General features: G+C 39.8%; 2 protein-coding genes across 6 annotated transcripts in view; one reads left to right on the forward strand and one right to left on the reverse strand.

The window, feature by feature from the left end:
- Positions 1–195: 195 nt before the first annotated feature.
- On the reverse strand, positions 196–4,727 carry dtwd1 (DTW domain containing 1). Of its 2 annotated transcripts, none has more exons than XM_020053810.3 (5): positions 4,605–4,727; positions 3,992–4,268; positions 3,565–3,708; positions 3,143–3,461; positions 196–2,305 (listed from the first exon to the last, which is right to left on the reverse strand). In XM_020053810.3, exons 2-5 carry the CDS (start codon positions 4,262–4,264, stop codon positions 2,013–2,015), a joined length of 1,029 nt encoding a protein of 342 aa, XP_019909369.2. In that variant the 5' UTR covers positions 4,265–4,268; positions 4,605–4,727; the 3' UTR covers positions 196–2,012. The 2 variants fall into 2 exon arrangements, with proteins under 2 accessions (XP_019909369.2, XP_010889586.2); XM_010891284.4 differs by having other exon boundaries at positions 3,992–4,284; positions 4,605–4,726.
- Positions 4,728–4,830: 103 nt separating this feature from the next.
- LOC109616637 (protein FAM227B) overlaps positions 4,831–15,986 on the forward strand; it is a 54,873-nt gene continuing 43,717 nt past the window's right edge. For all 4 annotated transcript variants that reach the window (XM_020053798.3, XM_020053800.3, XM_020053802.2 and 1 more), the window contains exons 1-9: positions 4,831–4,914; positions 5,243–5,480; positions 5,635–5,678; positions 5,773–5,805; positions 5,909–6,013; positions 6,875–6,973; positions 7,738–7,839; positions 7,979–8,105; positions 9,856–9,945. In XM_020053798.3, coding sequence (XP_019909357.2) covers positions 4,837–4,914; positions 5,243–5,480; positions 5,635–5,678; positions 5,773–5,805; positions 5,909–6,013; positions 6,875–6,973; positions 7,738–7,839; positions 7,979–8,105; positions 9,856–9,945 — 916 coding nt within the window. In that variant the 5' untranslated portion in view covers positions 4,831–4,836. The remainder of the gene's footprint in view (positions 4,915–5,242; positions 5,481–5,634; positions 5,679–5,772; positions 5,806–5,908; positions 6,014–6,874; positions 6,974–7,737; positions 7,840–7,978; positions 8,106–9,855; positions 9,946–15,986) is intronic.

Raw genomic sequence — 15,986 nt, forward strand, 5'->3', positions numbered from 1 at the left:
TCCTTCACAAAACTTTCCATCTGCACTAAATATGTTTTTGTCTCATTTTCTTTGTGTAAATAAGTCTCTCCATTGAGTGGTTTGGTTTAAAGGCCCAGTGCTGTCAGTTTGTGTTCCAGGTTTGGGTAGATATTAACACTGAGGTGTGGAAAATGAGGACAGTTTAAAAAACAATTAAGGAATAATTCCAGTCTGTGGGATGACATTTGGCATACTTTATTATAGTTTTAACAGAACAGTCAAAATGGGTTATATTGATCTAGTACAGGACACACCAAGTAAGGTCTTGTCACATTGGATGAAAGGGAGTGCCCTTCACATATCCACTGGTACTCTGCACAGCTCTTGTTACGGGAGCATGGTGTGTCCAGAAATGTGTTTTTGACAGAACTATTAATCTGAAATGCATTTTTAATGTAGAAATCCAGATTCCTACTCTTGTCTGCAGCGCAAATTGTCACTTTCTGACTTGAAGTGGGAACCTGAAATTGTAGCTGTGGTCCAGTCTGTAAACATCTCAGGTTTATGCACATCTCTGATTCCCCAACAAAGACCTGGTTTCATTCTTAAGGCCGGCAAGGTGGCCAAGCAATTTGGGCATCTGACTAGTGTTCCCGAAAGGTCCCAGGTTCTAATCCCCCTATCCCAAAGGTGTTGTTGCTGACCAAGACAGCTAACCCTAATTGCTGCCAATTAATTATACCTCCCGTATAATTAAAGAATTACCTGGGGCTCCTCAGGGGTATTGTTTTAAAAAAAAAAAATCCCTGATTCCCTGAATGTATCCAGCTTCTAACCTGATGAGGTAATGTGGGATTTCTTGGTTCCAGAACAGCTGCTTCTCGTTTTGTTTTTCTGGTTTGTAATATACAGAGGGAATCTGGTAATCAAACATTCACTCTTCAGGTATGACTAAGTTTGCCCACCTGAATAATTCAACCCAATAAAGTTGATTATTACGGTCCGGTGTTTGAGTACCTTGGCAAACCAACTGATTTCGACCAGCCCTGCTCAATATAAATCAGACTCTTTGGCCCTTGCCACCAGACTGATGTTGTCAGCGCCCTATCTTCCAAATTGGAATGTTTCAGGCAGTTCGCAAATCATTTCTAGAGTGATTGTCCTGATGAATTCTCCCAATAAGCAAGGCATAAGATCATCCTGGAAGTCACAAACCCTGAAACAACATCTAGGGATTTGCAGCCCTTTCTCCCCTCAGCCAAGGGCAGTTTTCATGACTCAGCCATCAGAAAGATTCTTGAGTATAATGGAATGCAAGGCAGAAACCACTGCTCACTGAAAAGAACATAAAGGCTCTTCTCAAGTCAGTTCTATGGACAGCAGAGTCAGAAGTGGAACGTTTTGGGGTGACAGGGAACACTGCATTCCACATTAAGAACCTCAGTGTAACACTTGGCTGCAACACCTGGGCCACCGGCCATCATACAACATGAATTCTGCTCTGTATCAAAGAATCCTACAGGAGAATGGTGGTCCATCCATCCGTGAGGTAAAGTACAGCAATTATCCAAAACACACAAATCTACATCTGAATGGCTGAGGAATAAGAAATGTAAAATTATGGAATGGCCTTAGTCAAGCTCCAGACATAAACCCATTGAGATGTTGTCATGGCCTGAAACAAGCACTGGATGTACCCACGAATGTGAGTTAAAGCGGTTCTGCATGGAGGAGTGGGCAACATTCCTTTGTGGACCGACACAATAACTACACGAAACGTTTGGTTGCAGTCATCACTGGGTCTCAATCAGTTGTATTTACCAAAGCCCTTCCCCCTCAGTATTCTCTAAGTGCTTTTTATTACTGTCTTTAATAATCATCCGTTTTGTCTGTTTACTCAGGATCCCTTTTATATTATATTCAATCTGATAACATTCAGAGACAAAATTATGCAATATTTGCACACTTTCACAGCAATGTACATTTCACAGTAGAGAATGTAAATGTTTTGATCTTGATGGTGGTGGTGAGTACGTATATACAACTCTCTTCTATACCATACCGCCCTCTCTTTGTCTCCTCTCTGTAGTCTCTTTCTTTTCTCTGGGGTCTCTTTCCCCCTTTCCAGCAGTTGTCTTAGCTTTGTTAATGAGTGTGTGTAGGAAAGTGTAGAAATACAACAGGTTGTCATACTGTCCTGTGTACTCCTGTCTCAGACACAGTTCGTGGTAGTCCTTGAGGAAGTAGTATACAGCCTCTATAGTGGCCAGGTAGGTGTCTGGAGAACCCTTCTGATGGCGCCAGAAACACGTCTTCCTGGTCTTCAGCTCCACACGGAGCAGTGCTTCAGGGACAAAGAGAGGAACAATCAGTCAGGGCCAGGAAAACTTTTAGAACCTGGTTGTAAGCTATAACAAAGTAATTCCTCATATGATGTCAATGGAGTCAACAGAGAGAAACCACACTGACAAAATCTCTCCCTAAGGACAGCTATACAATCCATCAGACAAACAAAAACTATTTCATACAAATGCAGTTAATATCAACATGTCACTCATTATTTATTGGCTGCTGTTGCCAAGTTTTTAATATGACAATAACAGAGACATTGGAAATCATGTAGCTTGCCTTTCATATTGTGTCAGGACTTAGGCCAGCTTGCCATCACTGACTTTGATATGAAGAATATGAGGCCCTGTGTTGAAAAAACTAAAGCTAAAACTAAAATAAACTGGATCTTGCATCAAGAAAATGCTCCTAAACCCTAGAGCAAATCCACAAGAGAATGTCTCAAAAATAAGAAAGAGGGTGTCAGAATAGCAAGTGAAAGCCCTAAACGTAATAATTTGTAAATGCTAGGGGGAACTTTCTTGTACTTGCAAGAAAGTATCACCAAAGCAGTTCTGTGAGGATGAATGGGCAAACATTCCTCCAAGTTGACATAAGACTTAATGACAGGTACCGATAATACTGAAATTACGTTATTTCTGCCAAAGGGACCAACACTAGCTATTGAAGTTAGGAGTGTATTCCTTTTTTCCAAATAAGGACCGTTTTTGTTAGTTAGTGAAAGGTGTAGTCCTTCCAAGTTATTTGTTATGTTTGTTTGCTTTTATGTGTCAGTTGTGTTGGAAACTGATCAAATATCCACTGTTTGTCTGTACTGTATGTATCATATCACCTTGCAATCTCTCATCTGTGATGATTCTGTTGGTCTGGTTCCATGTGCTGTCAATGAACACTACTCTCTGGAGGAGAGAGGGCTCTGGTGTCTCAATTTGGCCTTCTTTCCCTGCTTCTGCTCCCCCCCCTGTGTGTTTGGCTCCTGATGTCTGGCCCTCAGCATGTTGTGTGCCCTCTGGCATCTCCTTTGCTCTGGGTCTCTTATGGGGCGGTTCCTCAGGTGGGGAGTCAGTAGCCTTTGTGGCAGCCGTGTTCTGTAATATCTGTGTCATCTCCTCCACTGAGACTGATTCAGGTCCCGGGAACACCAGCACTACCTGTACGTGTGTGCATGCGGAATACCTGGTCAGAGATTATATTGCAGCTCATTTCAATTTAATATAATACACACTTTCATAAGGAGAGGAAAAATGTACTAACTTTGTCTGTTTCATTTTCATACTCCGGTATGCAAGGGTAGGTGTAGATAGTGACATATTCAGGAGAAAGGATCTTGGCATGTATGGCTGTGCTTTTCCCATCAACCTCACTGGGATGTTTGATGATGTCAATTTTAATAGGGAGCTGTAAACAACAGAGGAACCAATGTGACCAACCAATTTAATGTGACCAACCAATTTAATGTGACCAACCAATTTCATCAACTACAGTGCATGATCAATACAGACCAATAGAGTCTAAAACATTTATACATTTTTATATAACTACATGACCAACAAAATCTTAATAATTAGTTAAATGGGGGGGGGGGGGGGGGGGGGGCTGCAAACCAGACCACTCAGATTATGCCGCCTAAAAACCTGTGCGTGTATTGTGCATAACTAGAACATCAGGTGAATTCTCCAACCTTGACGGAGGGGATTTCCTGCTGGCGGACGCCTACTAAGCAGCAACAGGTGTAGCAGAAGAACATTCGCGAGCCTCCGCAGCTGGAACACTTCAGCCTGCCCCTCTGCTGCGCCTGCTCTAGCTCCATATGTGGAGCCAGCTTCAGATCATGGAGATGAATGGAGGCAGGAAGCGGGTCCAGTATGGTTGCTGGTTCTGAGTTGTCAGGATACTGAGTTTCTTTCAGTGTTGATTTGGGAATGGACACGTCTAAGATGGCAGAACTGGACATCTTGCTGACAAACAAGACGGCAAGGAACAGACAAGCATGAAACATCCAACTGAATAATTCAGTGTACAGCACGGGACGGAGCTATACCAGTTAGAAATGTAGTTTGCTGCTCTCTAGTCAATAAATGTCTGAAGCAGTCAGCTAAGCAGTATACACGCTTACAAGCTAGTTACCTTAAAGGTTAAGTTAGCCAGCTAAATGAAGCTTATAAAGTTTTTAACTTCTATACACTGCGATACTCTAGCTAGCAGCTTTAAAAACTGAGGCTATAAACACGTTAAAACAGCTCGCAACTAACAATGGAAGATTAAGAGATTATAATACATTTCTATAACGTTACCTGTTTAAAATGTGACTTCATATAATAAACTTCACAAACAGAGAAACAGGTTTCTTATCATTAACCACAAAAGCATTAACATCGATGAACACTGTACCCAGTGCGCCGGAAGTGTTAACCGGAAAGTAAGCAGCGCATATTGATGACAGTTGTTACTTAGCAACGGAAAATGTGTGGAGACTGGACAGGATTGGGCAGAACCTGAGCATCTTTTGACAGTGAGAGACACGACATGGCAAAAAAACTCGACCCAGAGGACGATGAAGAACTTATTAACACTTTTGATAAGTTTCTTCGCCAACAAAAACTGGTAAGAAATGATTGCCATGTTAGCGTATCTTCATTGGTTATTAAACGTTTAAGATAGTACTGACAGTCAATGGGTTTAGTTACAGTAGCTTAATGTAGTAAGTTTCTGGCACAGTAGTACTATACTGTACAAGATACAAGATATTTTGACAATGTTCTGTTATACCATGTATTAACCGTAGCTAAGAATGCATTAACTTTGTAACATATAGCTATGTATGACAACAACAACATGCTAATAACCAACATGATACTCTTATCAGCAAATACATAAATAACTTAAAATATCATGACATGATAATGAAATGGTCTCCCAAAATGTTCTACAGGTCGACTGGCCCGTGGCTTTTGATGAGACTTTAGAGATATCATCCCACTTCAAGCACTGCAGTTGTTCCAGACAGATATTTGAGTACTTTAAAGTGAATGTGCCATTCCCAGCGGACATAAACACATCCTTCTTGAAGAGCATGGAGGAGCTCTATTCCAAGATACAATTACATGAATTTAAAATGTCAAAATCAGAGAGTAAAAACAAGGATTTGGAGTTTGATGACACCAATAAACGTAAGCCCCTACACTACTGTTGTACGGAGATTATACACTGGCTCTCAAGTTGACATCAAGGCAATTAGTGCCTTTTTGATTCAGTCCCATTGAATAAGGGCTGTGTGCACAAAGTGGTGAAACTGTTACTATTATCTTTATGATCCCATCATAGGTGCAATTTATGTGGAAAGAGCACTTAAAATCCTGAAAGACCAGGTGAACATTTTCAGACCTTTTTTTTCATAGTTTCGATCAATTCTAGATGATGATTCTGATTTACAATAATACAGATTTTCTTTGTCATTTCCAGATTGATGTAATGTCACGGAGCTTGGACATTAAGGTAACTATTTCATCTCATCTTTTTGGAATGGTGTCTTCACTCCATAAGGGCATTATCTCTTGTTTTATTACTTATCTATAGGAATATTTACATTTTTCTCCAGGACTACAACTACCCAGGTTTTGGTGCAGTTGAGGGCACTGATATCCCAGGACTTCCTGATGCCTTAAAACATTTGGACAGCATCTCAGAGGCCCAAGGCTTCAATGTACGTACCTGCAATCTCAAATCTACTCTGTGTGTTTGATGTGACCAGTGTTCTGCTCTCCTTTATCCCAGGGGAATACCATGGCAGGTCTGCAACCAATCACTTTGAGGAGCAGCACCGGGTCCTGTTGTCTTAACAGGTCCTGGTGCTTACCAAATGCTATGCTATTTCCTATAAAGCACACCAAATAGTGTGCTAGTATAGGGAATGGGATGCCATTTGGGACATAAACATAGTCACCCAGGTGACCTCTCTTATATATCACTAGAAACATTATTTAATATCCATCCATCGTGCTGAAGGCCAGATGTGGCGGTCTGGGTGATGGAGAGCAGGCTTATTATGTTATGTCAGGTTTCACAGATACATGCCCTGTCACCGCTTCTTGGAAAATGTCGAAGTGATCGCATGCAAACTTTGAATGCACGTCAAGCACATGTGTATAGAATGAAGCCAACCCCTGCTCTCTGTGCATGAGATTGGATCTGGCTTTATTCCAAATACATCACATATGTACTTTACAGTAGCTACGCTTTGTGCCAGTCTTTAAAAGAAAGCAAATTGGTATTGCATTTACATTTTAGACATTTATCCAGAGTAATGTATATCAAATTAAAGTAGATTAACAGATTAGTTAGTTATGTGCATTCCTTTATTTTATACTTCCGTTCTGGCATTTACTGACTCAGTTGGTAACTATCTGCCAACTGGTAAGTATTTTTTAATATAATTATCACTTTTGAATACATTTTTGTTTGTGTACATATCAGGAACATTCCACTTTGCCATGTAATTCTTGTCTCAATGGGGTTAGGCTAATCCTCATTATTCTTACTGTGTCTGCGCATTTCCTTACTGCAGTCAGGCTTCCTGAAGATCTGGAGGCCGTTCTTTCTGTGTGATCTTTCTGTGGCTGTTCTGAAAGACACATTTTGGTGGTTCTTTCTCAACAGATTTAAGGTGACTTCCGTAATATTGGAATTTGGAATGCTATTACCAATTTACTAAGATCTCTGTGATGACATTACACCAACCTTTTGTGATGCATTGTTTCCAAGTACACTACCAAGACATGTGATATCAAGCAGATTAAGCCTGTGTGTATGTCCGTCATGGTAATAAAACATGAATGTTGTTTAAAGAAAATGCATGCCGTCTATATGATCTTACAATAGTTTGCTTAACTATTCACCATCTTGTACTTTTTCATTGTGAAAAGTTAAAACACATGATTGAAAATGGATTATGTTAATAATCTCCTCAAGATTAATACAGGGGTAGTCATTTAAAAATACACATAAATCCCTAGATTTCACACAAATTGCACCATGTAACGTGATTTGTAATGCAAATTTTTAATCATGAGCTAATTTTACCCCGACTAAAAAATGGGGTGTATACTTCTGCAACTACATTATGAAATATTAAATCAATTTTAAATCAGAAAAATACATCAATTGCAATTGCCATAACCCTAATTTCTCCCCAGGAGCTCAGGCACAGTATCTCCCCAATTCATAGGGCTTCAGGTACAGCTTGGTGGGACCTAGTGTGGAACTGACGACTGTAATCCTTACAATAGACAACATATGCACAATAATATAACTCTATCAATATCATATAATGCTTGCTGACAGGGTTTGAATGAAAACCTATCTGAGCTGTAAGATTTAGGTAGGCTTCCATACCTTACAGTTTGTCATTGTGTGTCGATACCGTAACAGCCTGATGTGGAGGAGGAGAACCAGTTGTTTGATCGTATTTCTGGAACCTATGTCTCTCTACTGATGACCGTTCAAAGGGAACTAAAAGACAAGCTCTTTAAGGTACAGTAAGGTACCTACCATATTTAACCGACAGCGAAAATCAGAGCATTTGGCTCTGCCAGCCTTTACAAGTAGAACCTTCTTCAATATCAGTGAAAAGGTGTGATTTTGTGCATAACAGCTATGTGTTTTCTTTCAGGTGTATGCAGATTGCTTGGCCCAGGCGGTCTACACAGCATTTTACAGAGCGTTTCCTCAGTCCTTTAAACGTATAGGCCATGATTTTAAGACAAACCTGACGGACATCATTTCTCTCTGGGTGTCAGGTTAGTGTTACAGTCTGTTTCTAGTGCAATTAAAAATCTCGACGCTCTACAGACTACTGGAGGCTTTAGAAAATCAGTGGGTCTGAACAAATGTTCCCCTGGGTACCAAATTGCCCTGGTTACCCCAGTTGTGACCCAATATTGACATTTTCTTTTACTGAGATGCAATCTGGAAAAAAGTATGTGGGTTCTGTATAAACAATATCAATCCTATTTGACAAGGAAACAACATTACCACCTTTTTGAATTTTCAATAATTTCATAATGCTTATATTCTTCATATTATTTACAGCCCTGTTTCTAAACAAGTTGGGACGCATTATAAATGTAAATAAAAACAGAATGCAATGATGTGTAAATCATTTAAATCCTCTATTCAATAGAAAATAGTACAAAGACAACATATCAAACAGCATCAAAAGACTGGAAGTGTTGTGTAATGCTAAAAAACTAAACCTGGTGGAATATCACAACTAATTAGGTAAATTGGCAACAGGTCAGTAACATGATTGGGTATTAGAAGATCATTCTAAAGAGGATGGGTCTGTCAGATGTAAAGATAGGGATGGGTTCACCACTCTGTGAAAGACTGCGCAGGCGAGTTATGCAATAATTTAAGAATAGCGTTTCTCAACATATAATTGCAAACAGTTTGGGGATCTCATCATCTACAGAATATAATATCATTAAAATATTCAGAGAATCCAGAAAATCTGTATGCAAGGGACTACACTGAAAAACAATATTGAATGGCTGTGATCTTCATGTCCTCATGTGGCACTGCTTTAAAAACAAGCACGACTCACTGCATGGGCTCAGGAACACTTCCGAAAACCATTGCCTGTGAACACAGCACATCGCTGCATCCACAAATGCATGTTAAAACTACCATGCAAAGAAGAAACCATATATGAACAAGATCCAGAATCGCCCCGCCTTTTCTGGGCCCGAGCTCTTTTAAGATGGACTGAGGCGAAGTGGGAAACTGTCCTTTGGTCGGATGAATCAACATTTGTAATTATTTTTGTCACGGGCACCGCGTCCTCCTGACTGGAGAGGAGAGGGACCATCCGGCTTGTTATCAGTGTACAAAAGCCAGCATCCAGGTTGGTATGGGGGTGCATTAGTGCACATGGCATTGGTGACTTGCACATCTGGGGAAGGCAGCATTAATGCTGAGCAATATATACAGGTTTTGGAGAAACATATGCTGACATCCAGATGACACATTTTTCAAGGAAGGCCTTGCTTATTTCAGCCATACAACCACAAACCACATTCTGCATGTATCACAACAGCATGGCTCTGTAGTAAAAGAGTCCGGGTGCTAAACTGGCCTGCCTGCAGTCCAGACCTGTCCCCTATTGAAAACATTTTGGGCATTTTGGCGCAAAATATGACAAAGGAGACCCCAAACTGTTGAGCAGCTGAAATTGTTTATCAAGCAAGAACGGGACTTTTTGGGAAACGGGTTTGTAAGACAAATGTTGGCAAGTTCACTTGTTTGAGGCCACAAAATCTGCTACATTGCACTGAAACTAGCTCTATATGAGAATTAATACATTACATTTCAGATTAATACATCTTCTTAAAATAAGTTAATTAATACACAACCCATTTGAAAACTACCCAAGTTTGGGTTGTGACCACACAGTTCAGAACAAATGCTATAAAATGACAAATAATGTCAAAAAGATATATATATATATTTTTTATAAAACTATAATAATATTATGTCTGTCTCTGTTAGGTGTGAAGGTGTTGTCATGGCAGAATTGGAACCTGAGTTGGCTGGATCGGGCAGACATGCCTGAGGAGAGCCAAAAAGACTCAGCATATGGTAAGAACTACTGACCTGTTGTTTCAGATTTACCAAGGGTTTAAATCTACTGATCTGTGGTTTCAGATTTACTAAGGGTTTACATCTACTGATTTGTTGTTTCAGATTTACTAAGGGTTTACACCTACTGACCTGTAGTTTTTGTAAGGAATACAACCCCTATCATGCCTGCTTAAGAAGTGAGTTGTTCAACTGTTCAGTAATGCTGACCATGGTGCCGTGGTTTCGCTGAGTTTTGGCACAAAATAAAACTGTGCTGTGTGCTTCTGGGACCCATACTGTTATTGGATATTGTCTCCTTTCAAACCTTTTATAGATAGAACTGTTTTGACAGTGTTGGACAGCGTTAGAGGGAATGAATTGAATACCTACCAGAAAGTATGATATGACACTCATTCACTTACAGTATATTCTCACAATATTATCTTGATCATAATTTGTCAAGGGGCATTTGTAGCTTGCTCTCATAACTCAGCTGTGTGGTGAATGTGAGTATGTGTGCATGTAACTAGTTATCCCTCTGTGTGGTTTACATTTGTCTCTATAGAGGAGAGTGTAACGCTAGTGAACAGGGCGGGAGAGGTCTCCCTGCTCAGCTCTCAGTGTTCTGCTTTGTTCAGGGGTTCCGTGCTGAGGTTCCAAACACTCCAGACTGTCCAGGTTGTGCAACTCTGAGCTTCCTCTGTGAAAACAAAGTTCACAGCCCTAAAATATATCAAGTTCAGCTGCTGTCGAGGGCTCCCAGGTTCTTCCCCTCTTTGACCTCCTCCTGTCTCCCCGATCTCCCTGTTTCCCCCTACAGCTCCCTGTCTCCCCTGTAACCTCCTACATCCCCCTGTCTCTCCCGCCTCCCTTTGGAACTTCCTACATCTTTGTCACCCCATGAACCCCCTACATCCCCCTGCCTCCCCCTACACCCCCCCCCCCGGAACCCCCTACATCCCTGTCTCCCCCTGGAACCCCCTACCTGTCTCCCCCTGCCTCCCAAATCTTCTTTAGAGTACTTCTTGCAACTAGAGGCCAACTGGGTCTTGAGCTTGTCTAGTTTAACCTACAAATATAATTGTCTTGAAACTAAGAATACAGACCAGAATTGTAGTTGTCTTGAAACTAAGAAAACAGACCATGGGGTAGTTGAAGAAAAATGGTACAAACCATTCACCCTTTGCTTTTATTGTGTGCAAGGGTTTCCTTTAAAGTTTAGGGATTGTTACTTTATTCAGCCGAACATTGATCAGATTACATCCACCCAGGGTTTGAAAATATGGATTCCCAGTTATCTGTGGCAAGTCAATCTTAAAGTCAGGCAGTTCGAATTCAGTTTATGGCTACCCAAATGGACTAAGTGAAAATTTTTCATGAAGAAAACATTACTTTTGCGTTGCATCTGGTGTTCTATTTGTACATGTGCATTTGTGGCGTAAAACAAATACAAAGCCTTGCAATCATTCTCCCTAGATTTCTTGGAGTCTATATTATGTCTGGCAAATCAGTTTCATTTCTGAAGCTAAGAAGTTTATTTATCACGTGCACAAATAGTTTCAGCGGAAAATGACGTACCTGTTGGGCAGCGAGAGCTTGCCGTTCCTCCAACAGCTGATTGATGCATGGAGAGAAACGTAAACTCCGTCCTTGTGCAATAATTGAAAGTGTTCTGTGTGGGAAAGCACTACTTTGATGGAGGATCCCAGCGAATATTGTGGAAGTGGCAGCTTTTTATAGTGAAATAATTTGGCATTCCAGCCCACTATTGCATTCACATGCAGGGTTCAGAGGTTGACTAGATTTGGGTTTTAAAGGCAGAATCCTGTCCAAAGACCCAGCTGTCCAAAGACCCAGCTGACCAAAGACCCAGCTGACCAAAGACCCAGCTCCAAGAATTCATCATTTCATGAATGATGCATTCTTGAAAGAAATGTGTACTTTCTTCCATTCTCTTTTCTCACTGTCATGTGAAGGGGGACATGGTTGATAAAGTATTGCCTGAATCAAACTTTGGGATCAATCCAGTGGTTTTCAATCTCTATTACATGCTACAAAAACACCATTATTAACCAAACAACCATGATAGGTGTAGATGAAGACACATTTGAATTGAAAGCCTGGTGCAGTAAGAATTTATTTGTACCTTTTCAGGTTTGTGTTCAAAAACATTCAAATTGGTTTCTTTACACCAACACAATAAGATTGAGCATTTGAATGACTAAAGGGAGTTCATGGAAATAAATAAATGCACAGCAATTTAATAAAATTCTAATTATTCTTTTAAAATCTATATATAAAGATTGCATCAGGACTTTAAAGGTTAAAAAAGCGATCTACATTTTGTTGTTGTGCCCATGTCCTTCTGATCTAGTTTTAGTCTTGTTTTGTACCTGAAACATCCACATTATGTTTTAGTCTTGTTTTGTACTTGAAACATCCAACTTTTGTTTGAAACAACTTTGATGTTCAGATCAAAAACCAATAAAAAAGAAAGAAAATTTTTTTTTTTAGCTTAGCCTCCAGTTACCCATAGTCCTATTCTGTACCTATAGCTGTCCTTTGTCCCAGCCAGTGTCGTCCATGTTTATTGCAGGCCTAGCCAGGTCTCTCCTCTGCCCCCTATGTTCTCAGCAAATCCAGCTCTATTCTCTACAACCCCCGTAAGCTCCTGTTGGCTGCAGTTTCCCCGACAGTCTTTTGGGAATTCACAACCTTGAGTTGGAAATGTGTTTACATTTTGAACATGTTACAAATTATCTGCTAAGACTAACTTTGCGTGACTTGGCAAAAGCCTTCACCTTGCTCAGACTTTGTTTGGGTCAACCTTATTCTGGGGTTTGCTCTCTCAATCTGCCTATATTAATCTGTCAGAGCTGCTCAGAGCCAGATGTGAACCCCAACAGGAGGTAAAGCTCTCAATCCACTGTGTGTTTGTGTGTGTGTGTGTGTGTTTGTTTGTGTGTGTGTGTGTGAGAGAGTGTGTGTACGGCCTGAGTCTACTATTGGTGATTACTGTTTGTTGTCTATCTCTCCACTTGCCAACACATCTACAGCGTACGTCTTCCATTTAAATCAGGCAGCACTCACATTTCTATTCAGAATACTTATGAGGTAGTTATTATATTACAATATTCTGGCCATGTTGACATTTTTGTAATTGTCTCTGCATCAAATGAAGAGATTAATCCAGAATTTATGATATTCAAGGGCCTGAAACAGACTGTGTGCTGGTTTTAACCCACTGGTTTGGAGGGATTTCATTTGGTCCAATAAATTGTAAATAAAAAGACTAAAATCACCAGGAATTCGGCAGAAAATGTTTTAATTTAGGAAATGTGTTCCCAAGTATAGCCCACCCCCACAGGACCCTCTACTCTGCTAACAACTGTCCCATAGCTGAAAGCAGTTCCCTACCTCTGGGATAGAGACTAATGTGATTCATGTGTTTGATTTATCTTACCGCTGCCCAATGAACCTTATCTAAAGGAAACTTTTGGTTGATTTATCTTCCTGATACATATTTAATGTTATTAAGATAAAGAACAGCAGATTTCATTATCTAGTCAAGCTGGGAAATGTCTGGTTAACATCTCTGGAGAGAGCTAATGCAGTGAGACAGAGCGTTTTAATAACATCAACAATCTGAAGTACATAGACTTTCAGCAGACTTTGAAACAGTAATAAACTGCAGGATTAGTTTCTAGGCCCTTGGTATTAAGAGACTAAGAAAAGGTGTTGTAAGGTTTATATATGGCTCTGTAGGGGTCAGGACTAACAATATCTGAGTATGGTTGAGAGGTCTTAGCCAAGCTCACATCCTGAAAAGATCTTGGTAAGATTCTAATAAATCTCATTGGACCACCAGGCACGGATAAGTGTCTGTGGTTGTGGCTAAACCAGTCAACCCACAATCCAATTATATACATTTTTAAATACATGAAATACTGTATGATGTTTTGTTATGGTGCATAAGCATTGGTCAATGTTAAAATCCAACATTACAAAAATATAGGTGCTTGTTGGAAACAGTAAGGTTCATGAGAACAGTGACAAAGGGTCTGTAATGTTTACGGGTCTCTAAAGAACCATACAATTCAAAAACTGGAAGGTTTTGAACTTGACAATCAAAGACAATTTCAGTATTTAGAACCTAACTAATTTGTGTTTTTCATTCAATTGCCAGGTGCTAACTTATAACTCTAACTTCAAAGGGTGATGATACTTTTTTGAGATATCAAGAGGTTTTGAGTGACGTACTTTTGTGAGCCTTGTTCCCTACATTCAGGGCACAGAAACACACAGGAAGTCTCCAAAATCAACCAAATAAGTCCTCTTACAAGCTGCAAAGCTCACAGTATCATCGTACGGGTATGTGTCAAAATGTGTCATCAAAAACTTTAGCCTATCTGACACTTATTAATGAATTGCGCACAAGTTATGGACTATTATTCCATTTAAATAAAGTTGAGAAGACAGCTAACTGGACTAGCTACCGGTCGTTATCTACCGATTTCCTAATCCTTATTACCTGCACACTACATTACAGTGATGTTACAAATGTGTTTGATTTTGTTTATCAGGAGGGAGGCTTGCTACATACGTTTTTAAATCACTTATTCACAAGACCAGCCAGGCAACTCAGATGTGTAATACCAACATGAATACAAGGTTACACTGAAAAAACTTTACCTATCACTTGCCAGCGTGCTGTGTGCTATAACCCATTTGCAGACTTTTAGAACCATCAAGAACCTTTGTATAAGATTGCTTGACACTATCGCTAATGTTATACATCTTGTGGGTCGAGATTTCCATTTTTATAGCCTACCCTACACTTGGTATAACTCTAACCAAGCAAAAAACAGATTGCTTTTTGTATACTTGCGCCAGACCTTACTACTAGTTAACTAGCTTTCTGCTTAAATGAAGAGCTTACCTGAAGAGATATATGGCCAACAGCTCCATGAAAGCTATGCCTATATTTACTTGAGTTGTCTAGAGCTTTATCTTAAGGTCTTTCAGTCAACACTACACAACGACCGAACCAAAATAAACAAAGGAAAATCATTGGGATAATGCAAATTCTTCATACACAATAAGCTATTTGTGAAGTACTCCATTATAAAAAAAAGAAGGTTTTCCCCAGATTATATTTTATTTTCCACAAATGGGTCTTTTAAGTGCCGTGGAGGGTCCTTCAAAGTGACCTTGTTATTACATTTGTGGGGTCATTAGCATCTTGGTATGCTTAGATGTTTTCAACTGTCTTTATATTCGAAATTGTGGTCATTAGTAATTTATTTGAATTAAAAGAATAGATAACACATATTTCAATATACATTTATTGACTTAATTGGTCATCATGCCATTTGTAGTATATATTTTGTAATATATGAATTTAATATAAATCTGTTGTTTTGCCTGAACACCTCACTCGTTGTAGAGCCTGATGTTATACAGTGGGGAGAACAAGTATTTGATACACTGCCGGTTTTGCAGGTTTTCCTACTTACAAAGCATGTAGAGGTCTGTCATTTTTTTTATCATAGGTACACTTCAACTGTGAGAGACGGAATCTAAAATAAAAATCCAGAAAATCACATTGTATGATTTTTAAATAATTAATTTGCATTATATTACATGACATAAGTATTTGATCACCTACCAACCAGTAAGAATTCCGTCTCTTCGTCTTAATTTTTCTTTAAGAAGCCCTCCTGTTCTCCACTCATTACCTGTATTAACTGCACCTGTTTGAATTTGTTACCTGTATAAAGGACACCTGTCCACACACTCAATCTAACAGACTCCAACCTCTCCACAATGGCCAAGACCAGAGAGCTGTGTAAGGACATCAGGGATAAAATTGTAGACTGGCACAAGACTGGGATGGGCTACAGGACAATAGGCAAGCAGCTTGGTGAGAAGGCAACAACTGTTGGCGCAATTATTAGAAAATGGAAGAAGTTCAAGATGACGGTCAATCTCTCTCAGTCTGGGGCTCCATGCAAGATCTCACCTCGTGGGGCATCGATGATCATGAGGAAGGTGAGGGA

Source organism: Esox lucius, chromosome 2, assembly GCF_011004845.1.
Source record: "Esox lucius isolate fEsoLuc1 chromosome 2, fEsoLuc1.pri, whole genome shotgun sequence".
NCBI classification, from domain to species: Eukaryota; Metazoa; Chordata; class Actinopteri; order Esociformes; family Esocidae; genus Esox; species Esox lucius.

Bases quoted from the DNA above. Each gene is read 5' to 3' on its own strand.
- dtwd1 (XM_020053810.3), bottom strand. From the start codon at position 4,264: ATGTCCAGTTCTGCCATCTTAGACGTGTCCATTCCCAAATCAACACTG. The intron at 3,462-3,564 runs GTTAGTACATTT...ACACACGTACAG, and splicing joins ATGAAAATGAAACAGACAAA to GTAGTGCTGGTGTTCCCGGG. The intron at 2,306-3,142 runs GTGATATGATAC...TTGTCCCTGAAG, and splicing joins CACAGATGAGAGATTGCAAG to CACTGCTCCGTGTGGAGCTG.